Raw genomic sequence first — 27,311 nt, 5'->3', positions numbered from 1 at the left:
ATAAGCACGGCCTAGCCTGGCATGAATATTCATTTTGTGAACGGATTATATCATTTTCAGGTTCACCACCTAAAAATGGCCACAAACTTAGGGGAAAGGTCGTGGGTGTATATATGCAGTTCAAAAATTAGTAATAAAATGTAGAAATATAAAATGGTTTGAATTTTTTATCAGAGATTTTTTTTTTCTTTTTTGGGCAAAGTGGGGAGGGCGTGGAATTTGGAAAACGGAGAGCCAAAAATGAAAATTGAAACTCAGAACTTCAAAGTTTTAAAATTTCAACTTTAGTCGATGAATTAAGGCCTCATCGACTTTCCTATCAAAGATAATTCTTTGAAAAATAAGATTAAATCTTATATACATTGATAGTATAAACACTATTACTGTTGGATTTATGGCACATGTGAAAAAAATTGTATTTGAAATTTAAAATTTGACATAGTTGTCATTCATATTTCTAGTATTTTAGTTTTGTATTCATATTTTTAGGTGCAAAAGTGATTTTTAAGTCATTGATAGATACTTTTTAATATTTGTGGCAACATAGCCTATAGGGAAAAGTAAATCACTCAAAAAAAAAAAAAAAACAAACGGGAAAGAGAAATAATTCAAGACTTGATAGTTCATGTTAAAAATATAAATCTATCTTGGAGGTTGTTAAAAAATCATTTTTAGTTTGTTGAACCAAAAAAGAGAATTTCTACTTAGATAGAATTAACGTTTGCAATTTTCTGGCATTGCTCTACCGTACTCATTGGCTTAAATGATCCTTCATTGATTGATTACATCTCTAGGGACTTATATAAGTAGAATTTATTATACATTACTGTTTGTTAATTAATTACCTTTTTTTTGGGTGGACAAAGTCTCTGACTCTTAATTATCGAAGCGGGCACAGAATTAGTCAGAAAGATAAAAGATTAAGCAATACTCTGCGTAAGTTTAAGACAATTAATTGAGTAAAGTCAATGGTAATGCAATTCAGAAGACTTATTGTATCACCTACCCATTCTCACAGACCAGCCAAAAGCAAAAGAAAAACATAATCCCCCCTTAACATTTCTTGAAATACATTTTTAAATAATCAATCAATAAGAAAAAATAATAGAGGCAATTTGTGTAAGCATCAAATAAACATGAGTTGAAATGCATACACATTATTGTAATTTTAATCTCCTACAAGCTGGGATTAATTGTACATTTGAAAGAAAATTTTGCAACTTTGCAGCAAAAAAGAAGAAAAAAAAAAAACAATTCTTGATGATCAAACTACATATTTGTTTATTGATTAATTATTTTCTCCTTGTTGCTCTAAAATCAGATTCACCGCAAAGAAGAATAAAGAAAAAAAAAGGAAATTCCCACTTGCTGGATTGCTTGACATGAAACTTTCAAATTCATTCAATTACCCACCAACGGTAGGTGCCCACAAGAGGAACTAAAAAATGGATGATTCTAATTCCTCGGACCATAGTTCCTATTCTTTCTATGACATATATTGCAATGTGTTTTGCCTACAACTTTTTCTTTTTTCTTGATTTTTTCTCCCACTATTCTTTTCATCTCCTTTCTCACGTGCTTCGTTGCCTTTTTCAACTAGTATTAATTAATGGCCCAGTAGAGCTCCTAGAAAAAAAAAAAGAAAAAGGAATAATTTTAGAAACATCTCTTGAGGATTCACAAAATATAACATAGCTTCCCTGAAAATTTTAAAATCTTACTTAATGCCCTTTAAGTGATGGTGAGACCCCATGCTAATATTAAAGGTGAAGAATTATCAATAATACCCTAATATTTAAACTTCCTAAACTTGTTTTTATTTCTCTAAGTTTCCTGATTTTTTTTAACAATGTTGACACACACACACACATGTTATTGAATTGCAAATGTCAACGAAATATAGAATTTAATCAATAAAATATTCAGCGCATTTGGATTAGAAGAATTGCAGGTACTTTTTCCCCTTTTTTTGTGTTATACAACTATATTTATCTATTTATTTGTTCCTATTCACATAGAGCATGAGAGAGATGAAATAACTGAAGCTCTGGATGTCTTAGTTTTTCAAATTTGACTTTTTCTTTTTATAATAAAATTTTTATTTTTTCACACCCATGAAAAGATCGGTCTATTTCGAGTAAATTCTCCGTATGATATTGAAGTTCAATTTCATCTATTGCTGAGGTTTTTTGCTCAAATGCATGAGTTTTATATGTTAATTTCCTTCAACACAGTAGAAGGTTTTATTTATAGAAATGATTTAAAATATAGTATTTGCTTTTACTGTCTCTCTCTGCTATAGAATTAACTATTTGCTGCAACATAAATGCTTATCAATTTTCATTCCCTTGCTTTTAAAATAATTCCAATTCAATACTTTTTTCCTTGATTTGTAAAATGTTCATTTTTTGATAGCTAGGGGTAATAAGGGCACTAAAATAGTCTCTCTCATCTAACATGAATTTTCTAATGTTAATTTTTATTAGAAGGGCTGACAATGTAACCAAAATGTCAATTCAAGGGTGCTAAAACGAGATTTTGAAAACCTCAACGAAGCTAAATAATATTTCGTGAAACCTCATCATCCCAAAAAAATTAGGCCAAAAGTTTTTTTTCTTCTGAAACGATAGGAAGGCCAAAAAGTTTTCAATTTTGCAGTTTTTGCATTGTATCTTTTAGTCAACTGCGGCGGCTGTCATGTCTCTTCCCTTGCCACAATTTCTTTAATTATTGATAACTATTTGTCTGCAAAATCCAATCCACTTTTTTGGATTTCTTTCCCTCATCGTTACAAAAGAAATAATAATTGCTTTAATTTCTAATACAAGCGAAAAATAAAATTTTTTGAATTAATAAAAATTTTGAAATTTTATTTTTGCTAAATTTAATTTCCGGTGTTTTTAGTCGTTGGTGCGCCATGCTTTTTATCCCCCCACGCGATTTGACTTCAACATTTAACCAAAATTGACCTTTCCCTGAAATCCGAGACTCCAATTCGCGGAACTCAACCACGCATTCAATTCCAGTTTAATCTTTATCCAACACGCTCCCACGCGCTGCCACTGCTTCAACCGGTTACCCCTGCGCCATTTGCTTACCTAACCGGTGACTTTAGTGACGTCTCTCACTCATCCAGCCGGTTCCCTCACCACTCCAAGTCGAACCGGTGCGGACAATTCTGTTACAGGGCCTGGCACTTGGGGACGTGGGAAGAGTTCATTCGAAGAGCTCACGTCATTGTAGAAAAAGAGAGGGTTATTTGCGTCATAAAGTTTGTGGATTGTAAAATAGGGTGGTGCCGCCACGTAGTAAAGTTGCACAGGGATACGGTGCTACCTGTGGATGTGGTTCTGGTTCCAGCTGACCGAATTTCACTTTCATGTGGAGTGAATTTGGGTGAAGTTTTGAGGTTTTGCTTGCGGTTAAAACTAGAAAGTGAAGGGCATGATCTGGTGCTTTTGTATCCACAACCAGGCACAATGATCTTATGACGTGTAGAGAAGTAGAGCCAATAAGGTACTAAAAGTAAAATGAATTTACCTTCCCTCACTAGTTTTCTTTTTTTTTTTTTGGGCGTGGTAATTTGCAAAGCTTACTCAATTACTAGCCCATTTCGAAAAGCTCTTCTTTCTCTAAGAGAATAATGATGATAAATATTTTGAGATTTAGACTTTAGCTATAATGATAGAAATCATGATAAAGAGGAAAATCAAGAAAATATAAAATCATAGTAAGAGCAACGTCTATGATATTTTGTGGTGGCGAAATAAATCATGACGATATGTAGGAAGCAATTTTATGTGTTAAATGCACAAAATTCATTTTATTAGGATATTGTCTTTCATTGTTGAGATATTGTCATTGTTTGTATTCAAATAAAAAATGATTAATAAGTAATAATGGAATAGTTATTTGAATGAAAATAGTTTTGACTTAAAAATGGCTTTTCTTTTTGCTGTTTTAACTGTTTTGTGAATGGATTGTTAAATGTGAGAAAAACAAAAATATTTGATTTTATCGACTAACCGTGGAGAAATTATTTCCATTCTTGAAATAGTTTTACGCTCCTTTTGTTGTGAAAATTCTATTTCCTCTAAGAGTTTTCTAATTAAGAACATTCGGACTTCAATTAAGATTGTAAATATAATCATTGGGATGGAAATCAAGAAATTATAAAATTCATTGTGAAGCAATGTGTATGACAATTTATGATAGTGTAATAAATTATGACAATTTAAAAGGAGCCATTTTACTTGTACGTGTTAAATACATGAATTGTGTATTTATAATTTTTTTGGCCGTCAAAATATTCTTGATGTCCCTGTTCAAATAAAATATGATTAAATAAAATTAAAGTAATTATTTTATGAAAATAACATTTGACCGAAAACGCTTTTTTTGTGCTATTGGTTAGCGTTTCTAAAGATAAAGAGCAACAAAATCTTTAATTTTGTCGTTTAGATGCCGAGAAAATCTTTTCATTAAAATACATTTTTTCTTTTTGTCGTGGTATATTTCTCGACTAACTATCAACACAATCTTCGTTTTGTCGTTTTATTCTTGAAGTACATTTATTTTCCGTTTGTCGTGAAACATTTTTTTGATTAACTGACCATTCAAATTTTATTCCGTCGTAACTAACTGTCAACGAAATCTTTCCTTTTTCTCGACTGACTGACCATTCAAATTTTCTTTTGTCATTTTATTTTTAAAATGCATATATTTTCCTTTTGTCACGATATATGTTTCCGGCTAACTAACTATCAACATAATATTTCCTTTGTCGTTTTATACTTAAAATACATATATTTTTCTTTTGTCGTGGCATATTTTTTCGACTAACTATCGACACAATCTTTCCTTTGTCGTTTTAATTATAGTGAATCCTAACAATAGCAATTAAAAGAATTGAAATCCCCACATATAAATTGGAAATGTTGAAGTGAATATATGAATTTAAGCCTAAAGAAAAGAATGTGAAACTTAAATCATAATGAAAGCCATTATACCATATCCATATTAGATTTGTAGTCTCCACGGTCAAATTTCCGCACACGCTCTCCTATTGGTACCAGGTCGGAATGGTTCAGAACCATGGACGCATAGGATAGCACCTCAAAATCAAAAAGACATCGCAGTCCACTTTCTTTCTTTGAGAAAAATATTACTCCGAAGAAACATTTACTAAATCTTTGTTTGGACATATATAAAAACGGTTTATCCCCTATTGGGTAGGCGTTCATTTCAATCAAAAATTACTCCAGACAAAGAGAGAGAGTGGTGTTCAACTGTGTGTAAAAAGAAATAGAAAAAAGAGAGGAGGAGTGATCGAGTATTACTTTTTTTTAAAAAAATAAAAAATTTTCAGTGCTATTTTTTGTAATATAATAATGATGGTCTTGATCATGAGTTGAGAGATTCTCGAGACAATTGAGAGTGAAAGAAAGTAAAGGGGAAGAAAGAAAGAAAGAAAGAAAGAAAAGAAGGACATAGGTAATGGCGAAACAGAAAGAAAGAAGAAGAAACTGAGGAGAAAAAAACAAACAGAGCACTAAACTAAACTAACAAGCACCTCCCTCTTCTACAGTTCTTCTTCTTCTTCTCTTTGCTTCACAACTTTTCCTTTCATCCCTTTTGTTCTCTAGATCTATAAACTCATCCCTTCTTCTATTTTCCCGATTTTCCCTGTCTTTACAGATTGTTTTTATTATGCATGCACTGGAAGAATGGAGCTGCTGAAGGAGTTTTGTTATTCTGATTAGCAGCTGAACCAATTTATAGTGGTAAGAAATGTTAGTATTACTATTACTTCATTCATCTTTTGCATGTTATTCAATTTGTGCTCATTTTTTTCTTTTCTGTTTGTAAGTTCTTTGTGCTGCCTTTTCAATCTTTGCTTCTTGAGATTATATCGAGATTCTGATGTATATATATGTGCATGCAGATAAGAAGCTTTTTGATGTGAGCAAATATTTGTGTCTATGTCTATAAATGTGTCAAGGGATGATGTTGTTTTGTTGTTAGGTGGGGATTTAGCGACTCTCTTTTCCTTTTCTTGATTGACTTTATTTTCAGGTTCTATTTTATTTTATTAAATTAGCTTAGTTTCTTTGTGTTGAGGGGTTTTGCTGTTAAACTGTTGATGCATCTTTGCTTCTTGGTCCTTTTTTTCCCTCTTTCTTGTTTTAATCAATTTGTATTATATGATTATAGTTGTTTTAGATTTTCTTTCTACTTTCTTCTTTATCTCTTTTACATGATCCATATGGTTCCTGAAAAATAGAGTACTGGAAAAGGAAGTGGCTTTCGTATATGAATAAAATGTTGTGCTTTACACTTCAGAAGTTTGAAGAGCCCTAAGTCAATGTACAAAGAAGAAACCTTTGTTAATGCATAAAGCAAAGTTCTTTTTCTGTCAATAACCGCACTGCCACCGAACTCAACCCCCTGGATTGGGATTCTGAGATTGGGGGGAGGAGAGGAGAGGGTGTTTTAGTGGTTTGGTTATGTCCAATCCTAGGCAGAAAGGTTAGATTCATTTGCCTTTTCTGTCATTTGCTTTTATGTCCCAAAGATTGAAATCCAAGTTCCAAAGTGGAGAAATCTTCTTCTTTCAGAAGTGTTTTCACCAACCAGGAATGGCATTTCGTCATTTTTCAGAAAATAATCGATAATGATACTGCCGCAAGTTTGGGGGCATTTTAGCTCTCACAAATACAGATACACTTGCACATGTGAACCTCATCCATTATTTGATATAAATTGGTGAGCATATGGATGAGTCTGTTCCAAAAATGGTAACTTTTAATTGTCCAATCTGATTATCTCTTTGGCCAGTCAAAATATTTTTCAAATTTTATTGCTTTTCCGTTTTTACATAAAAGTTTATCTCTTTCCCGTTATATTTTAATGTTTATTTGTTTCCTTTCTTGTTCTTGTACAATATCCACAATTTTGAACATAATTTTGGTCTATTCTGCCAAGTGGCTTTCTTTCATATTGCCAAGCTTTTGATTGGAAATAGCTGCTCTTTGTGCTTGTCTGTCACTAATCTGACTTGATTGTATTAGTGTGATACTAATATCAAATCTTTTATTTGCAGTGTGAAATGGAAGTATGTTTTATGGACTGGAGCGGTTAAAGTGAAGACTGCCTCAAATTGTATCATCTCCTTTTGGTTATTGATAATAATGGACATGAATCATTTAACTGTTGAAACTGAAGATGTTTTGGCCAGTGTGCTTGAGCTTGCTGCCAACAATGACATGGATGGCTTCAAAAGATGGGTGGAACCGGACCCAACTAGCGTTGATGAAGTTGGGTTGTGGTATGGCCGCCAAAAGGGCTCAAAGCAAATGGTTCTTGAGGAAAGGACTCCTTTGATGGTTGCTGCTACATATGGCAGCATCGATGTTTTGGAACTGATTCTATCTCTGCCTGAAATAGATGTTAATCGGTCTTGTGGTCTTGACAAGAGCACCGCACTTCACTGTGCTGCCTCTGGTGGATCCATAAAGGCCGTTGATGCTGTGAAATTGCTTTTAGCTGCTGGTGCTGATCCAAACTTGATGGACATCAATGGTCATCGACCTATTGATGTCATTATTGTCTGTCCTAAGTTCCAGGAAAGGAAACTTCTACTTGAAAAGCTTCTCAGTACTGAAGCTTCACTTGGTGACCACAGACTCAGGGTGTCAACAACTACTTCAAATTCGAATTCCAATTCACCGCCTCTTTCTCCATCCCCTGGTAATGGATCTCCATCATCTCATTCAGATTCAACTTCTTCTCCAAAGATTAGCGATCTTCCTGCCTCATCCATGTCAGAGAAGAAAGAGTACCCTGTTGATCCATCCTTGCCTGACATTAAGAACAGCATCTATTCAACAGATGAGTTCAGAATGTATTCATTTAAGGTTCGACCCTGCTCTCGTGCCTATTCACATGATTGGACAGAGTGCCCATTTGTCCATCCTGGTGAAAATGCTCGAAGAAGGGACCCGAGAAAGTTCCACTACAGCTGCGTTCCTTGCCCAGATTTTCGCAAGGGAACTTGTCGAAGGGGGGATATGTGTGAATATGCTCATGGGGTTTTCGAGTGCTGGCTTCACCCTGCACAGTATAGGACTCGGCTTTGTAAAGATGGTACAAGTTGCAATAGAAGAGTTTGCTTCTTTGCCCACACACAAGAGGAGATGCGCCCCTTGTATGTGTCTACTGGTTCTGCTGTTCCGTCTCCTCGCACGGGCCCCTCCAGCACTAATGCTGTGGATTTTGCTGGAATGAACTTCTTACCAGGTTCTCCTTCATCAGTTACGATGATGTCTCCATCTCCATTCACCCCACCCATGTCTCCTTCCACCAATGGCATTGCGAACATGGGATGGGCACAGCCAAATGCCCCGGCGTTGCATCTCCCTGGAAGCAATCTTCAGTCCAGTCGCTTGAGATCATCATTCAATGCCAGAGACATCCCTACTGAGGACTTAAACATGTTGTCAGAGTTCGATGTTCAACAGCAGCAGTTCCTTGATGAAATCTCTCGTATTTCTCAACCAAATATCAACTCAAGTTCTTTAAACCGAACTTCTCGTCCAAAAACCATGACACCGTCAAATCTTGAAGACCTATTTAATGTGGAGGGCTTATCTCCTAGATACTCTGATCAGGCATTAGCTACTGCTGTTTTTTCCCCTACTCATAAGTCTGCAGTTCTTAATCAGTTTCAGCAGCAGCAGCAGAGCATGTTATCTCCAATCAACACTAACTTTTCACCCAAAAGTGTTGATCACTCTCTATTGCAGGCTTCTTTTGGAGTTTCATCATCAGGGAGGATGTCTCCCCGTAGCATGGACCCCATCTCACCTATGAGTTCCAGGGTTTCAATGCTCGCCCAGCGTGAGCAGCAGCAGCAGCAGCAGCCGCAGCAACAGTTCCGGAGTCTTAGCTCACGCGATCTTGGCTCCAGTTCAGCTGCAGTAGTTGGATCTCCAGCTGATACTTGGTCTAATTGGGGTTCGTCCATGGGGAAGCCTGACTGGGCTGTCAGCACCGAGTTTGGTAGGCTTAAGAGATCATCATCATTTGAGCTTGGAAATGAGGAGCCAGATTTATCATGGGTTCAGTCCCTTGTCAGAGACTCTCCACAAGAGATGAAGGAAAAGTCTGTACAGTATGTTGCTGGTGCTGCTACTTCAGCTGAGGGCGCAAATTTAGATCACCAAATTGATCAAATGGATCCTTCTGCTTTGACTGCATTGCTTGATCAAATGCAGCTTGACCATCTCATTGCTCAGTAAGATAAAAAAAGTTTATCTTTGCTGGTCTTGAGGTTTTGAAAGTCGCAAGGTTTTGGTAAATACAGCAAGTTTTCAATTTTTTTGGTTTTTGTTGCCGGTGGCTTTTGGAAGATGGTAATTGCATCCTAAAAAGGTCCAAGGTGAAAAGGTCCAAAATTGTGGAGGAAAACCATTTTTCTTTATTCTAGTCTCATTTCAAGAAGATTTTAGAAGGATGAGGAAAGATTGGGTTTACTTGAGTAAGCAGGCCCTGTTTAGGTTATTACTCTCCTAATTACCAATATTTTTGCATTATTAGGTTCATTTGTCATTGTTTCTTTCTCTTTATCCATCGCCATAATGTTTCTTTGAAGTGGAGCTACTGATGCTTGGATAATCTTTATGGCGATGCGGTTGTTACTTTGAGGAGTTCATAATTTGTTCATTGGTTAACATCCATATTCTTTAGGGGGTAAAGAAAAGGAGCATGTTGCTGATGCAGATAATTTCTGTGGACTCTGATGTTGGAACTCCAAAATAATACCATACAGTTGTCAGAATTGCAGAGTAGAGGAAGATGAAAGAACTACCTATAGTTTTATATATGTAAAGCATGTAACTTTTACTGTTATTGGTACCATTTATTACTCTTGATTCTATGCATGTGTTCTTTCTTCCTTTAATGCTAGTTGCATTTTTATTCCTAGTGTTTTCCTATGTCATGTCATCACATATATTATACTCTTGGCAATGGTGCTGATTGGAGAATTAGTTGAGCCATGGGAACCTGATCCATAGTGGATTCCAAATCCCAATATCCAAAAGCTGGATGTGAGTTTGTGGGAGATGTGGACATGGGAATATGGATGCCAGAAAAGGCTATCTACTTATGGATTCTACCAATCCGTGTGCAGATCAGATGCTTGAGAAAATGTTTTATATAATCTAGGAATTATGAATCTTTCTTTCTAAGAGATGATGATGATGATGGTGATGACAATGAAGCTTTTGCACACCAAAATAAATAAATAAAGAAGGATGCGTTTATGGCAATGAATTGCACTCGATCTTCATTTGGTGATGCAACTTTTATACGGCATGTGGGTTCGATATTCTATGATTCTGGATTTGATGCTCTTGATAACAGATGTCAGTGGTAGAAAATGATTTTTACTGGGATCATCTCCACCTGTTCTTTCCTACGATTATTTGCTTGAGAGAATCACATTCACCATATCTTGATCAGATAAAATCTTATTCCTTTTGATCAAGTGTTTTTTGCCCTGAAAGGAAACTCGTGTATTCTCTAGCATTATCCTCTCATTCTCTAGTGTAAGCCCCTATTTCAGATTTTAATCAGGGCTTTTTGAGTCCATACACGAATACTAACAATTAGGGTAGGGCATGTTATTATTGATAGAACTCTTGTTAAACAAGGTTATCCTTTTTAAAACGCCGTGATTCTCTTCACAGACAGTGTACGGTGAAATTCAAACTCGATTAGACACCGTTGTTTGTGAAATGACATATTATTGGTGTTATTAGGGTTTAGGTATTTGTTGTTTCAATATATATTCATAAAGCTTTTTGAATGTATGCTAGAAACAATTTCAATTTCTTCTCCCCTCACCTCCTTCTAGGGGGAATCCAAAAACTCGTGATTTTGAGCGTTGGTGCTCAATCTTTATTTATTTGGTAAATAAAAGTTTGAGTGAGTTCGACTCCGATCACTACGATGGGTCCAGGCATGTCCTGAGACCCATAACTCGCTTACAGAGACTCTTACGGATCGCCCACAAGTATATCCATTATATCATCAGCAGGATTCGAATATACAAAATTTTTGTAAAAAAGCAGTCCGTTCTTATCAATTGAGCCAACTTGTATTTGCGGTGGTGCTCGTTCCACGATAGCAGACTACCTTGCTAGCTAGCTAGCTTAGCGCAGAAGGCATGGTGCTTTGTCATCTAGATGTTGAGCAATATGCCATGAGAACCTATCATCCAATTAGAATGGGTCTAAATTTAATTCATTGAACCCCAAAATAAAGGTCTCTTTAATTAAAGACTAGTCATTTTCTTGAATTAACATGCATGAGAAGAAAATGAAAAGAAGAGGTAAAAGGGGTGGAAAAAAGTAGTGTCACGTCCGTGTTGTCTTTCGGTGCCCATGCAACCGGGGAACTTTTTCCTTGTCCGTTCTAAGTTTTTCAAACTAGTACAAGAAAAGAAGTTATAGTAAACGGGAAGGAAACTTGACCCCCTCAACAACACAAAACCAAAAAAATATTGACCACAAAGTAAATAAGTATATAAATATATAAATATTAAAAAAAAAAAGGCATAGAGTAAGTTGGAGAAAGAAACAAGACTGTGATAACAACATTTGATAAATTATTGAAGCAAATGGCCATGTCAAACAATGAATGACAATTAAGTCATTAACTAGTACCAACATTTGAATCATATATGAATTTAACGTCCCATCAATCCCTAACTCTTTCCCCCCAAAACCCTGAGAAAAAATCAAAGAAAGGTAGCCCATCAAGTTGAAACAGGGGCTATAATATTTGTTAAACAAGAATGTTCTATGCGGCTGTGCCATGTTTGTTAGGCAATGCAGACAGGGGCGGATTTAAGGTGGGGGCACTGGGGGCATGGGCCCCCACTGCCTCCCCTCAAATTTGTATAATAGTTATACAATTTTGATATAATCGTAAAGGTGCCCCAGAGTTTTTTTAGAACAAATGTGAAAAAATAGATCACAAATTTTATATCATTCACTTTCCTCCCCTGGTCTCCCATTTTTTCCCCCAACAGAGCCAAGTACCAATTATATCAGTCTTTTCTTTTGGTCCCCACTCCCCAATTCCCTTTCCTCCTCTGGCCCCCATTTTCCCTTCACAACCGACGGCTCTTCTTTCTTCCCCCATTTATACTTGTTGGTGAATTTATTATTTTTTTGCTTAAAAAAATTAGAAAAAGAGTAGATAAAAAATTTTGATGTTATTTTTGCCCCCACTAACATTTTTTTCTGGCTCCGCCCCTGAATGCAGAGTACTTACTTTAAGAGTCCTCAGACAAAGGTTAAAGGGATTGAGATTCTCTGAGATCATATCAGGAAATGATGATGTTAAAGATGAAAAATGTACCACAACCTTCTTTACTTTTCTTTCCTTTTTTTTTTGGGTTTTTTTTTTAAGTTTTGATTTCTTCTTTTATTTATCGACATTCGCTTCATATATATCCAAAAAAAAATTAAGATGAAAAATGTGGCACCATAGAGCTGAGATTGGTCACGTACACAGCATTCAAATACGGAGTATATGTCATTTTACATGCACAGAAAGATACTTTTCATCTCAAAAACCTTGTGTTTGGATTGCATTTTTCATGATTTTTCATGGAAAAAATACTGTAGCGATTTGATGTATGTGAGGGAAAAAGGTAATAGGGAAATGTGATCACGGAAAATGACGTAATTTTCCGACGGAAAACCGCAATCCAAACAAGGCAGAACATTGGTAGGTTTAGGGTTTAAATATGAGCCACACAGTAGTATTAATATGAGTGGTTTTGGTGGATGAAGGCACCTAATTTTGGAAATAACCATTAGTAGCATCAAAATACAATGAGTGGAGCTAATTATCACCCTAAACAATTTATTCCGTGATGCGGTCCTCAAATAATTTTCAAGACTTGATTTTAAATTTTCATTTTAAAATAACATATTTTGTATTCTTAACTGCTTTTCATATCCCGATTTTATTTTAGATTTTTTAGCCTAAAAAACTAAAAAAAAAAAAAGAAATCAAAAGAATCTATTTCAATACTTTTTTATTCCGATTTTCTAAAACTAGCTATTATACACTAGCAGTTAAGAACGGCGCCGTTATTCCTTTTTCAAGTTTATATATATATAACCTACAATTATTATCTTACTTTGCATTTGCATTTTTTTTTCTAATTAATTTTACTTTTTAAAAAATTTAACATCTGAAATATATGTTTTGGATACATGTTTTGGAAGGTTAAAAATATGTAAAGCAACATAGTTTAGAAAAAAAGAGAAGAAGTGCTTCGATTGCGACGTGTGCCAAAATAGCCAAAACAACCATTATCTATTTTGGCAAAGAATGAATAATTGGTTTAAATTGAAAAAGTAATCCACTGAATTTTCTCGAGATATTTCTGTATTCCCGTAAAATAATACCTCGATATATTATTATATGCCATAATGGGTCAAAGAAATTTAAAAGGGAAAAAAAATGCTTATTCTTGTTTTTAGGTGGCATAAGAATCAACGCAATCACCAACCTTTCATGAAGGGGTGCTTTTATCTCATTAACTTAGTCAGACTTTTAAGTGCGAGTCCAAAAACACCTCTTTAGGAGTTAGGCATGACTTTCCGCCTTTCTTAGGTGGAGTGATGAGGCGTGATACCAAACAGATTCCATATTCACGCCTTAAGGAGGTAGGTTGCGATCTCGCAGATGGCAGGTATAGTGCGGGTACTAAAAACGTTAACGCTTTTATGCTGCCCCCAGCCGTAGAGGGCAAGAGGCGTGATATAGATCTTGCTATCAGTTCCACGTCTTTAGATTTTGCACGCTGACACCTCTCATTAAAACTTGACAGAGAAAGCATGGTAAGGTTCTTATGGCTCTAATGTAATCTAACATTTGGCTTAAAAGGAAAAAGGATATGAAGAAAATCTAACCTAATTTTTCCTCCTCCTCCTTCTTTTCCTTCTTTTTTTTTTTTTTTTTTTTTTTGTTTTTTGGCAGTTTTACAAACACATTGATCATATGGATATCATTTGCCTCATACAGCTCTCAAGATGCTATTGATACAACAAAGAATGAAAAAGTAGTGATTTATACCCACTAATATTATGGCCATCTAATATTATCAGCCACATATTCCTAAATGATGGCAGGAATTCTTCCAAAACCAAGAAAAATGAGGCGGTGCAAATCCAGCTATAATAAGCAGAAATTATCCCCGGAGATAGCGCCAAGGTCCTGTTCTGGTACCTATCCTGCAGGTGTAAAAATGGAAATTAAGTAACAATTTACATATTTGACAATATTTCATGAAATTATAGCCTGAATGGAAATGTGAAGGGAAAGGTTCTCTCCTGTAGCTACAAGGGAAAAAAGAGTGTTTCTTTTCTATTGATTATGGAGAAATAACCATTAACCAATGCCAGATTACCTCCAAAATCCAGCTAACGCCCGCAAACTCATGAAGATAGATAATGCAAGCCATATACCAACAAAACCAAATCTCGAGGACAGCAATAGCAAGAGTATTATACTGACTGCTGCCACAGAAATCTGCAGGAGAAAATACAAGATAAGCTAAACTTTGTCTATGGTTTCTTGAGAAGCAGGGAAATTTCTTTTTAACTTGTGCTCATACCGGCAAAATATCATATGATAGACATGATGGACAGGACTATGAGGAAATGCACAAGACCTCTCTCTAGGCAAGCATCACGAGTAGAAAGGAAAAGTTGAAGGGTTGAAACTTGCCATGGAGTAGGCAGAATAAGAAAAATCAGATGCTCCATAGTTTATTCCATCAAAAACAAAGGCCACAGAGTTAATTGGCTGCGTCACTACAACAAACTGCATTCAACCGTTAGTATACATTTTAACCGATACTGGAAACTCAAAAGAAGATCTTCGTGGAAAGCAAAATATACCGGGATGCCCAAACTTAAAAGATGGAGAACATTTATATCTGCTGTGAAAATTGTTGATGCATATTTCAGTATAACAATGACAATGAGTGAAAGAACCAGCCCAAGTACCAATCCCAACTGCAGAGTTGAAGATCTTGTCAGTACAGAATATAGATAGGAAAAAAATATAAGAAAAAGGCAGAGATGAATGAAAGTAACAAGAAGTTCTTAAAAGTATAAACAGTGGAAGTACCTGTAAGACACGAGAGGCAGTAGTTGTGGCTCTCTCGTAGTCATTTTTTGCAAATGCACTGGCAAGAATGGCCTACAAAACAATTAAAACAAAGCTACCTATGTCTTAACATCAACAAATCAAAAGTACATTCTAAAATTTGAGCAAAAAATGGGATAAAGCGTTGAATATTATGCAAAACAAAGGAATTAGTCCACTCAAAAGTAAGACTTAAACATGGTGTTCAATGAGTTATCTAGCTTCGGCCTTAAATGAATTAATCAGCTTTTCTAGTGCTTGGACTGCTAAATACTTGTTATGCTTGAAATGATATTTCAAATAGTTTGGACAAGAAACAGACTCATTCACATACATTTCACATGCTTATAGTTAGAATATACTAGTTATAGATGATCACGAACTCTCAGATTATATACATAACCACTATGGTTCCAATTTTCTAGACATTATTCAGCGGTCATCATCTTTAAGTTGAGTGTGCTTCTTTAAGCCTCAGATAAGCAAAATTAAGTACAGATTAACTAATAATAAATTGCATCATTTATCAAAAACAAAAGACAATTAATGTACACTGAATTAATGATCCTTACTTGTCCCGATACGGCCAATCCATCAGCAAGTAATGAGGTTGCCAGCCAAACCTGCAAGCAGACCTGGAAAGCAGCCATCGATGTTGATCCCACCCTTGCAGCCAATGAAGCTGCCAAGGTTACGCAGAATGTTGCTGCTATGACTCTCAATAATAGCAGAAATCCTGATCCCAAGTATGCAAAATAAATTAGTATTTCCATGCATATACATTTCCATCTATAAACAGGCGGAAGAAGTTAAGTGAATGCTTTGGGGGAAGAGAGGAAGAGACAAATAAGCATAGATGGTAAATCAGCCAAGAGATCAAATATAGTGTATTTGATTGAAAATTTCATGAAATAAATGGTTTCATTTGCAAAACCAGATACTGAGAGTACAAAACTACAAATTTCAATTGCTAGAACAGATGAAGAATTTAGAAACTATGTCATGTTGCAGGTAGACACTCTGCTAATCGAGAAATAAAGCTTTTATGAATTACTTAGCATCCTGGTTTTTCCTTCACAAAATTTTCATTTATTTTTAACAAATTGAACAATAGTATGTCTTTGCAAACTTTTTCCTTTGAAATATGCAAAGCATCATTTATACTGCAAAGAAGATTCAATAACTATCATGAAACTATCATCCCAATATATTTTTTCTCTTCTTTTCTCCTTTTGCAGGTATGGAGAAGGATTTGCATTTTTAGGGCCACGCAAACATACTTGAGTGGTGTCCGATTTCACTTGTAAACTCTGGGTATGATAAAAGTAAGAGATAATTGTTGTACAAGTTATATGTCAGTTATCACTTCCTTTTCAGCATGAGACTGCTAATTGCAGGTCTACAATATGTGCATGGATATTTGCCTACATCCCTGGTTGTATTCAATTCAAAAGGTACCAATTTATAGAAACAAGCATTGATGGAAGCTCTTTTCTTGCATTAAGGTAATAGCAACGAGTATTGGTTGACTGCTAGTCAAAGGAAGAAGAATTGGACCCATAAATGGGGCACGTAGAGCATCATAAATTATTTTCACCATGCTTCAACAGAATTACCCTATTGTTACTCTTAGAAAGAGAAGTATAAATATTTGCATAGCAGTCCACTTAAGGAGAAGCTTCTTGTGACATTATTAAAGAGGCAGGTTATTATCTTTTATACCACGTGTGGTGGTGTGACTAGAAGCATAGATCTGAAAGACTAAGTTACTGGTTTTGTTTTCTGAAAAATCAATTATTCCACAACAGAATTAAATCTAATACCAAATTTCACCAACTCAAGTGATAACTCAAATCTCATATTTTAATTTATGTACTGAAATAAAAGTTGTCAATATGCTTAGTTGGTAAATTGTTTATGGATTGGCAAGGAAGAAGTATTCCACCTGGCTTATGCATTCAATCAGCAACAACCCTGCAGTTCTAAGGTGATAAAGAAACTCCCCCATCATGCAGGTTACAGGAGGTATATGATGTTGGACAACACAATTAATGGATTGATGTCTTTAGCATCAGACATTACTCACCATTCTTAAGAAACCGACCCAACTGCAGATCTTTGATACTAGGGGCTAAAAGATCTACTTCACTCATTAATCTCCACATAAGTATTAGGGAAATAAAGTACCTGCAATTATTTAAAGACCAAATGAGAAGAAACTAAAATGAGCAAAGAATACAAAAATTACAAGTTTAGATAAAATTACAAATAATTTACAACAGGTGAAACTTAAATCTTACTGGGAGATAACATGGGCAATGGCTGCACCAGTAACACCTAAACCAAACAGGAAAATGAATATTGGGTCCAGAATTATGTTTGTCAGATCTCCAATCACTGCGTTCCAGTAAACAATGTCAGCCTAATTGCATAGGGTAACAATTTTCACATACAAGAGCAGATCGGTAAAAATCTGTCACAAAAGATAGTAAATGTATAAAACTAGGCTGATTCATTTGTCCACTAGTACCCCAAAAGCAAGAGAAACATAAATATTAGTCAGAAAAAAAAGGTGCCTAAGAAACTTCAAAGCTTGCTTACTGGTTGCATAAAGAGGGGTTTTTGTATCCTTGAATCCACGAAAGACACCCTGCATGGCCAAGGAAAGGAGGACAGCTGGAGCGCCAAGTGACCTCACTATTAAGTACTTTTGGGCTGGGTTCAGCATAGGTGAATTCTACATGGAGAAAACAAAGCACTGTTATTTCATTTGGTTGCAGTAATGATCATTGATGATACAGTGGATACTGTGACAAGTAAGATAAAATGCTATTTGTAGAAATGTAAGCAATCCTGCATTAGATAATATTGTATAATCAGTTATCTTTATGAAACATCAACTGACTACTCCAAAACCCAATTACATTCTAATCCTTAAGAAAATTTTGAATTTTGAAAGTTTAGAGCAGATACTCACACATTCAAGGCTAAGGAACAAACTTGACAATATTACAGCTTTGGGTATTAATTTATATCCTCATCAGTGAGAAATGAAAAAAAAAACTTTGGTCATTACAATAATACACACCCAGTTGCTCTGTTTGCAAGAAACAACTGAATGACTCATAGAAATCTTGATAAAATTTGAATTGATCCTAGCTTAGACATAGATCTTAAAGCAAAAGAAGTACCATCTCCCCAAATGGACAAATGACCTACATCTTGTAAGCTAAGGATTAGACTTGAAGAGAAGATTCTTCTTGTCCAAAACAAGGTTGATGAGTTAAATTTGAAAGTACCAATGGAGGTCTCAACAAGAATCTGGTACAATGCTTAATATTCACAATACATTCAACATGGTGAGATGTATAACATTCAGGTGAGGTATCATGTATTGCTTCTTACAATTCCATAAAATCTACTGACGAAGAACTAGGTGCAAGATAGGGATTAAACCAAAAATACAACTTAATATTTCTGTTCCACCAGACTATTTATCTTTCAAATTTGAAAGACATGAAGTAAATTAGAAAAAGCAAAACGCCCTGCTTAAAGAGTATATCTGATTCTTAAAGAGTTGCTCCATGGATTCTTTTTAACGACTTCACTCATATAGGAAACAACTTAAACAAAATTTGAATATCAACAAGAAGAAACTTCATTCAAGTTGAGCTATGAGATGTTCTGTTTATACTGAGGAGACCACCTAAAAAATGGTGAAGGCTGTGTGAAAGAACCATAAGTGATTACTAATATTAAGAAGATTAACTTACAGATTCTACACCCATGTAGTTTAACAAGGGTTTTGCAGCAAAAATGAGGAAAATTGCTTGGATGATACCAAGTATACAACCAATGAGCAATGCTGATGAAGCGGAAGAGTTATGCCTGCTGTTCCGCCTACCATCAACCACCTTCCCTTGGCTACTGCTGAATGATTTGCTACTCAATTCTGTATCAAGGCAGAGAACATCGGAAAAGTTCACAACAGCAGGAGCAAGATTGCTTATTTAACTAACAACTGTAATCAAATAGATAACATTGAAAAAGTGAATTTTCATATTTTCAACAAAAAAGGAATTATCACAGCTCTTTTTTCTACGGATGGCAAAGAGAAAAATAGTCAAAGCCTTACCCACTTTCGGTAGCAACTCTTCCTTTTCGCCATCTGCAGCAAAACCATTCTCCACTATTTCAATTTCTTGTGAATCAATGCTCAAACTTTTAGTAGCATCTTCTTCAGCAACAAAAGAAGTTGTCACACTAACGAGTGGGAATATTGCAATTTTTGATGCTTGGTTAAATACAGCAATGGCGACACCTACAGCTGCAAGTTCCACTGGACCTACATGCAGTTATGATGAATCAGTCAGACAATTAGGTTACCACTAGCGACTTTCCAAGACCCAATACGTAAAAAGCAAGAGGAAAGATATGACTTAGGTTGCATATAATTAATATTTTACAAGAGCTACAACGGTATTCAACATAACCAGTTCAGAAAAGAAAAAAGCAGAGAAGTACATTCCCTTTGCTGCTGCATTCATCTGAGAGCAGTTTAATAAAAAAAGAAACAAAAAAAGAAGAAGAAGAAGAAGAAGAAGAAGAAGAAAGTGGTGAATTGCAAACACAGCCACAAGCCTAGGTAGTTTTGCAATAAACATAGCTATAGTACTAAGAATCTGAAGATTTGACCAGAAACTAGAAGCAAATGTGCAAAGAATATACTTCAAATTAAACTAGCAATCTTTTTATATGATTTATCAAAAGCAGGTCCAATGCAAATTGACGTTTCAATGCCAGAGTAGCAGAAACCAAATCTTTTTGGTATTTATAAAAATGTCATATGGTATTCTTAGAAGGATAATTGTTTTCAGCTGATTGATGTTTTCTGGAGTGTCAAGTCCCTTTACATGTTTTCATTACCTCCAAAAGCACAATTTTTCACTATAGCACAAAGAAGCCTCAAGTTTTCATGTACGTTTTTCAATTATGGATGGAACAAAGAATCTTTATCGATTAAACAGGACAAAGTACAGCACAACTTTCAGAATGAAAATGCGATCACATAAGACCATCAGTAAAGTATCAGCAGTGATGAAAGAACACCAGGAAGAAAGGGAACAAACCTATATGACCAATGAAAGCTGTATCAACTAAAGAAGCAATTGGGTCAGCAGCTAAGGCCATTGCTGCAGGTATTGCAATCTGTGCAATTTCCACTCCTAACTCGTCCTTCTTGAAAACATTTCTGCACCACACATTATCAACTTCAAATTAAATTTCTATCTAACAAGAGACCTTATATTCCCTCCCCACCTAAAAAGTTAAAAGAGCAACCATCATACAAACAATTGACGAAAACAACACAAGCCTTTTCAAAATCAATCAGTACCTTATGTTCTTAAACAGACCCCATACAGGATTCTCGCCCATATTTCTATGCAGATACAAGACATCATAGTCTGACATGGCTGAGTAAGGGCCTCCAAAGCTTTCAAGCTTAAAACTTGAGTAAAGCTCACCGCATTAACTTCAGCATCCCAAACACCCAAAATGATCAGAAAAGGCTCCAAGTTTACCAAGAACACTGAACTGGGTTCTAGGAAAAAGTGTCAAATAACAGAAAAGGAATTCAATTTCAGCACGAAAACTTTACTGGTTTCTAACAAACACAACAAGAATACGGAAAGAAGAACAAACTCAAAGAATCAAGAACTGATCACCTAATAACTCTTCCTACTTTATGTAACGAAAAATTGAAAAGAATCTTGATTCTTGAATCCACAAAGAGTTCAAAGGAGGTACCCCAGAAAGACTTGGGAAAAAAATTAAAAAACTCAAGTATCTAAGAATGCTTAACAGGCAAGCACTGGAACGGTCAGCACATGAGATGGAGGTTGGTTGGAAGTGCCGGTTTGATTCAGGGAGCGTATAGACCTTCCTCAGTAATGACAGCCCCAGAAAAGTTAAAGGACTTTTAAAAGGGCGCAAGAGAGGCAGGTCCAATATTTTAAGGGGAGGGAACCTTCCACTGTCTGATATCCAAGAAAATCCCCAGCAATTCCACCACCTGTCCTGTGGGAAAATTCCATGCATGTACAATTGGATCGTCAGATGGAAACTAGCAAAAATTGAAAGTGGGTTTAGCATAGGATATCACCTTAAGCAATTGATTGTTCAGAAATGTTTCCAAGAAACAAGCCAAAAGAAAAATCATGCAAACGCGAGTTCTATATTGGAGAAAAAAAATTTTGAGAGCAAGAAATTATATATATCTCGGACTATGATGTGATAGTTGGATTGTTTAATTTCCTTGTGTTTCCTCTGTCACTTTCAAGATGTTATCTGAAAAAGATGTTTGAGTCAATTTTTCAGGTGTGCTTTCCCATATTCGTTTCCAACTTCGAGTGGTGTCCAGAGGATTCATGATCCAAACGCTTTGCACCAGTGATAGTGGCGGATGAGACCCACCCGCACGCAAATTGTTCGGATGTAGTAAGCTAATAGGAAAACAAACTCCATGTTTGTCAGTGTTGTTTAAAATGACGCAAACATCCATAAGGTTCTCTAAAAGTTTAAGTACCAATAATACCCCCAAGGTATAGTTAATAATAATAACCACTTTGCATTTATTTCATGGAGGCCTCTATACCCTTGACTATAAAGTTTTAATTTTTTTTTAAAAAGAAAAAGAAAAAGAAAAACACACACACACACAAGCATACGCACAATACTTTCAAAGTTGTAAAACTCCACAAAAATGAAGCAATAGAAAATTTCAAACCAAACATTCTTTTTACAGCTAGATCCAATCTCTCGGTCCCTGTGGAAGGAAATCTTGAAGGTTAGTGCTTTATTCAAGAATTACAAAATAATTTATAGTCACACGATATTGACAAAATCATAGTTATTAGGAATTTACTTCATTACTAGTATCCAACAACTTGAAAGAGAGGAGGGATGGATTGGATGGTACGGTGGAGGGGTAAATTTGTTTTCTAAATCATTTTGTAAGTTTACGTGTCATTTCATTAAGCACAAAAGCAAAGAGGAGTACTTGGAGGGGTTTTTTTTTTGGAGTGCCAACAATGCATCATTAGTCAAAATTAATTCTATTAATGTGATTCTATTTCGACTGGCACTTGTCCCATGTGATTTGTCCAATCAATATGTTGATTCGAATTTATTTAGTGCAGCGAAGAAATTATTTGCTGTCCAGATCAGCTATTTAATAAGTCTATTAATTGATCTTTAATCAGCGAAAATACTTTAAACATGGTCTTTAAACATGATCTACTATAGCACTCACTAATTCTACATTAAATATGGTCTTAATTATTATAGGGGGGGTCCTTATTTGTCCAACTGAAATAAGGTTTTTTATTGGTCAAAAATCAACAGTTCCAAGCGTAATAAAATTTCTCAAGCATAATATCGGTAGGGCACACTTTATCCGTCCATAATGCTTTTTTTTTTTCCCAAAGAGAAGGTGGTATCGCACTTTAGTTAGACTAATCTACCTCGTAGCTTGCCGAACCCTACCCGAGAATGCAAGCGCAATATCATAGCTAACTTCGAACAGATGACAGATAGGATACGACAACTGTGAGACGAGCCAATTTCGCTTGATTAAGCTTAAAAACTGGAGGACGGCAGGCTACTGGAAATCATGCCCTCCCAGTTTGAGACTAATTTTACCACACATTTACTGCCGTGTCCACACATTTACCACAATTTCCTTTTTTACCGTCACTGCTCCAAAAGGCCCAACAAACTAAAATATGGAGGAACCATCATTGTCAACTAGATACACTTACTAAAGAATAAACACCCAAGATGCAATATACCGATTCTTTTACGTACATTTGATAACATTGATCGCGTGACCAATGAGCAAGCAAGCAACCGGGTTTGAAACATCTCCTGCACTGCAACATCCAGAGAGCCAATGATTAGAATCTTGATGATGCTGGAGACAATTGTGTCCCTCGACCACACGTAAGATTTCATGGCTTGCATTCTTCAGCAGACAACACTGAAACCCCCAAAGAAACATATGCCCCAGATGCAATACATGATTGGGTAGAACACAGAAGAATTGCCTGATGAAAGGTGATCTTGCAGACCTTGCACTTCTAGATCTGCACATGTCTTGCTGTGATCTTAGCAATCACTCTGCAGCCCTGTGCCCAAAACTTAAAGCAAAAAGTACCAAATCCTCCGCACATGCCATTTATGTCTCAAAAATCATATTCAGCAATTATGTAGGTACCTACAGCAGAAAAGACCAATTATGGTGGGATCCAAATACTTTTTCATTGATTTCAATAATGCTGGAATCCATATTAAAAGGACTGCTAAGTATCAGACCAATAATATAAACTACTTGTAGCATCATTCCTTTATTTACCAAAAAAAAAAAAAATCATTGCTTTTATCTTTTTGCGGAAGGCAGCCCTTACTTTGTGATGGAACTGCATATTCTAAAGTAAAGGAGTTTCCATTTTATACCTTGATATCTCTCCAGTTCTTTTAAACTCTACAAGCAGCCAGCTCCAGCAAAGACAATTTGAACTCCTGCCTTTTCAAGTTCAGCAAAAACTTTTCGCTTTCTGACAACTAAGCAACTTCAATGCCATGCCAGACTTCTTGTAGAATGCACCAACACTGACTAATACAGAGTATTAACAATTAAACAGTACCTCAGTCTCAAAAAATGGAATATCCAATTGGCTTCATCATTTTGTAAGCAGAATAAGCTGCAAGTCAACAACAAACAGCCATTGCATTTGTAAACTCAAGGCAGCTACACAGCCAACGGTGCTATCTTGCAGATAATTAACATGGTGGACTGGAAGTCTGGAACTTCCAAATCTCATACTTCTGCTTTCCCCAACCTTAAGGAGAGCATCTCCAGCATTAGTAAGTACTCAAAGTTAAAACTTCACAGACTGGTATGCATGAATGAATCAAAAAACTGCCGGGCTATTATTGTTGAAACTCATGGAAGTGAGAAAGGGGTCGGGCGGGGGGTGGGGGAGAGTACCTTCTGGATTAAATCACTCTCACGCTGGAAGTTGATGGATTTTACTTGTAAAAAAGTGCTAAATTGGCCTTTTGATCCAAAAATGGGCAACCTCTCAGAAACAGGGTTCACTTGTTTATTAAAGGCATGAAGTTCCCTACCAGAGAAAAGAGAAAGATCTTGCATGAAGTCCCTCTCTCCTCCTACAACACCTTTCACTCTGGTACCCTGCCAGCCTCAAAATAATCAAGTTCAGCATCTTAATCAGAAGAAATTACTTGACCAAAAGAACATGTTCTCTGAATGGAAAGTAGCAATGATTATTCTTGTTATTGGTCCTTTATTTTTTCAGAGAATGAGATTACCAATTAATTATCACTTAATATTACAAATAACCAATTAGGTAGAAATACTTACCACTTAATATCACCAATAATCACCACAGGAACATTCCCCACCCGAAAAATGATGGAACCGTTTGTTATCTCTCACAATGATTAATCTTCCAGTGCACTTCGACATAAACTTAATAGCTGTGTGACAATCACCACAAACTCGCAAGTTCTTCATAATTCTAATTGGCCTTTCAGGTGGAAAGGTTATTAGTGCAAATGCAATAGCTAATCTTTCACTATGATACCTAATTGCTTCACTCTTCTCTTCATTGCCAACTGCTCGCAACACTTGACTGGTGTCCATAACATAGCCAGCTAGCTCCATTTCATTCTCTAGTTCCCCAAGTTTTTCATAAATTTCCTTAGATTTAAAATGTTGCCTTTCCCCTGCAGCAAATGTATGGACCCTATTTCCTTCCTCAACCCAACTTAAACCAGTTTCTTTCTTCACTCCTCGATCCCTTAACATCTTTCTGGCTTTGGCCGCTTCTTCATACCTACCAACAGCTGCATAAGCATTTGATAACAGAACGTTAAAGCCTGAACTTACTGAACCTAATTCAAGGATCCTATCAGCTGCATAGGCCGCCAACTCGGTATTACCATGAAGTCGGCAGCCGGTCAGTAGAGCTCCCCATACAGATTCTGTTGGTTGAATTGGCATTTCCTTGATAAGCTTCGTAGCCTCCTCCAATTTCCCAGCTCGCCCAAGCAAGTCCACCATGGAAGCATAATGCTGATCCCCTGGCTCAATGCCATACTCCTTCATTAATCCAAAATAGTAGTTACCTTCTTTGACTAGCCCCGCATGACTGCACGCATAAAGCACACACAAAATGGTTATAAAATTTGGCTTCATCCCACAACTCTTCATTCTCCCAAACAACTCAAACACCTTCTTTGTGTGTCCATGTTGAGCACAAGCAATCAACATTGAATTCCACATTCCTAAATTCTTATCAACTGCCTCATTGAAAACCTGACAAGCATTCTCTACAACGCCGCACTTCGAGTACAGAGATATCAAAGAACTTCCCACAAAACTCGAAGAATCACAATTCATCTTCACACACAAGCTATGCATTTGTCTCCCCAACTCCAGCAACGTAGAATTTCCACAAACACGAATCACACTTGAAAAGGTAAAGTCGTTTAAACTCAAACCCCCCTCCAACGCCCTCTTAAAAAGACCCAAAGCTTCATTATCCTCCCCCATCTGCGCATACCCATAGATCATCCCACTCCACGAGACAATGTTTCTCTCAGGCATTTCGTCAAACAACTTCCTCGCATACCCCAATTCCGCACATTTTGCGTACATATCCACCAAAGAACTTCCAACATACACGTCCAAATTCATTGCATTTTTCACTGCAAGACAATGCATTGACATCCCAACATCATGCCTACTCATGATCGCACAAGCCTTAACAGCGCTAGGCAAAATATGCTCATCTGGAGCAAACCCATTATAAAGCATTTCCCGGAAGTACGATAATGCTAAAATAGGCAGATCATTTTGGGCAAACGTGGAAATCATAGAGCTCCAGGTGGTTGATGACTTAAAAGGTGCTTCCTCGAAAACAAACTGGGAGTCAAATGGGCGTTGAAGCTTTGAATACAAGTTGATTAAGTGGTGGGAAACTAATGGAATTATCTGAATCCCAGACTTGACGATGTGGGAATGCAAGGCTTGGCCTTTGAGAAGGGAGCCTGAGCGAGTAAGGGAAAGCAAGAAATTGCATATTATCCTGAAGTTCTCCTGAAAACATTGCTGGTTTAATGGGTTTTTGGGAGGTTTATAGGGAAGGGTGTGAATAGGTGGTGATGGGCGGGAGAATTGGGGTGGATCTTGGAGGAGAGGGAGAACCATCACAAGGTGGAACTGGAGCTAAAGGCGCTGGTGTTGGGGAACCAACCGTCTGTTCGTTGGTACGGACTGAAGTGAAGGGACAGAGACACAAAATGGAGGGAAATTGTGGAATTTGGATTTGGCGGTTTGTTGAGGGATTTTCTCATAGTGAATATTTTAGCCTATTATTTGTAATTTTGTATCGTTTGTGTAGTTTAGGAAACTCCCCTTAAACTATAGTGAGATTCACAGTTTATGCTATAATTTTTATCTCACTTTGACTAGCAGTCTTTTTTTTTTTTTCCTTAGCTTTGAGTAATCGTATCCCTACCCTCAGCGAGACTAATTATCCCTACTTTTACTCTGGAATGAAAACCTAATTTAGAACTTTTCAAGACGTTAAATACAAAAGTTGAATTTGAAATCTGTTATTGATCTTAAAAAAAAATAGATCTGTTGTTGGTATTAGCAACCCTCTTACCAATTGCACTAAACTCATGGCTTAAACTAGCAGTCCTTCGTACTAAGCTTTTTTTTTTTGGTGGGGAAGGACTTCGTGGGGTGGGATTTAGTCTGATAGTGGTTCAATGCTCATCGATTCCTTGTAGGTTCATTCATGTCTTTCCCTTAGATTAGGATAGAGTAGGGTAATATAGATAAATTGACGATAACAAAAAAAAAATTCATGGTGGTAAAGTAGCAAAGGAGTGAAATAAAATTATTGGAAAAAAAATATTAATATTTAATTACTTATAAAGAATGGTATACAAAATAATCAAACAAGAAAAAATTCATTAGA

The 27,311-nt window shown here is 36.1% G+C and overlaps 3 protein-coding genes across 14 annotated transcripts; 1 reads left to right on the top strand and 2 right to left on the bottom strand.

Annotated features, from left to right (window-relative positions):
- Positions 1-5,355: 5,355 nt before the first annotated feature.
- On the top strand, positions 5,356-9,961 carry LOC113697044 (zinc finger CCCH domain-containing protein 30-like). 3 transcript variants are annotated; one of them, XM_072055436.1, is made up of 4 exons: positions 5,356-5,493; positions 5,698-5,783; positions 7,103-9,295; positions 9,748-9,961. In XM_072055436.1, the coding sequence occupies exons 3-4, from the start codon at positions 7,191-7,193 to the stop codon at positions 9,752-9,754; spliced, it is 2,112 nt and encodes a 703-aa protein (XP_071911537.1). In that variant the 5' UTR covers positions 5,356-5,493; positions 5,698-5,783; positions 7,103-7,190; the 3' UTR covers positions 9,755-9,961. The 3 variants fall into 3 exon arrangements, with proteins under 3 accessions (XP_071911537.1, XP_071911538.1, XP_027072270.1); XM_072055437.1 differs by having other exon boundaries at positions 5,698-5,792; XM_027216469.2 differs by lacking the exon at positions 9,748-9,961 and having other exon boundaries at positions 7,103-9,602.
- Positions 9,962-13,958: 3,997 nt separating this feature from the next.
- On the bottom strand, positions 13,959-21,751 carry LOC113697299 (protein DETOXIFICATION 42). 9 transcript variants are annotated; one of them, XM_072055431.1, is made up of 14 exons: positions 20,964-21,750; positions 20,633-20,839; positions 20,367-20,488; positions 19,373-19,582; positions 19,011-19,189; positions 17,839-17,974; positions 17,538-17,634; positions 17,324-17,424; positions 15,810-15,973; positions 15,220-15,291; positions 14,988-15,104; positions 14,815-14,910; positions 14,495-14,616; positions 13,959-14,318 (listed from the first exon to the last, which is right to left on the bottom strand). In XM_072055431.1, exons 2-14 carry the CDS (start codon positions 20,707-20,709, stop codon positions 14,276-14,278), a joined length of 1,536 nt encoding a protein of 511 aa, XP_071911532.1. In that variant the 5' UTR covers positions 20,710-20,839; positions 20,964-21,750; the 3' UTR covers positions 13,959-14,275. The 9 variants fall into 9 exon arrangements, 8 of the variants coding, with proteins under 8 accessions (XP_071911532.1, XP_071911534.1, XP_071911535.1 ...); XM_072055433.1 differs by having other exon boundaries at positions 21,046-21,750; XM_072055434.1 differs by having other exon boundaries at positions 20,633-20,832; positions 21,046-21,750.
- A 1,098-nt stretch (positions 21,752-22,849) lies between these two features.
- On the bottom strand, positions 22,850-26,677 carry LOC113697298 (putative pentatricopeptide repeat-containing protein At5g52630). 2 transcript variants are annotated; one of them, XM_072055429.1, is made up of 5 exons: positions 24,683-26,677; positions 24,287-24,493; positions 23,943-24,137; positions 23,752-23,852; positions 22,850-23,512 (listed from the first exon to the last, which is right to left on the bottom strand). In XM_072055429.1, the coding sequence occupies exon 1, from the start codon at positions 26,531-26,533 to the stop codon at positions 24,692-24,694; it is 1,842 nt and encodes a 613-aa protein (XP_071911530.1). In that variant the 5' UTR covers positions 26,534-26,677; the 3' UTR covers positions 22,850-23,512; positions 23,752-23,852; positions 23,943-24,137; positions 24,287-24,493; positions 24,683-24,691. The 2 variants fall into 2 exon arrangements, with proteins under 2 accessions (XP_071911530.1, XP_027072663.2); XM_027216862.2 differs by having other exon boundaries at positions 23,752-24,137.
- Positions 26,678-27,311: the final 634 nt, after the last annotated feature.

The sequence above is a fragment of the Coffea arabica genome, chromosome 6e, assembly GCF_036785885.1.
Source record: "Coffea arabica cultivar ET-39 chromosome 6e, Coffea Arabica ET-39 HiFi, whole genome shotgun sequence".
In the NCBI taxonomy this organism is placed as follows: domain Eukaryota; kingdom Viridiplantae; phylum Streptophyta; class Magnoliopsida; order Gentianales; family Rubiaceae; genus Coffea; species Coffea arabica.
This window is presented reverse-complemented; position numbering and strand designations above follow the sequence as displayed.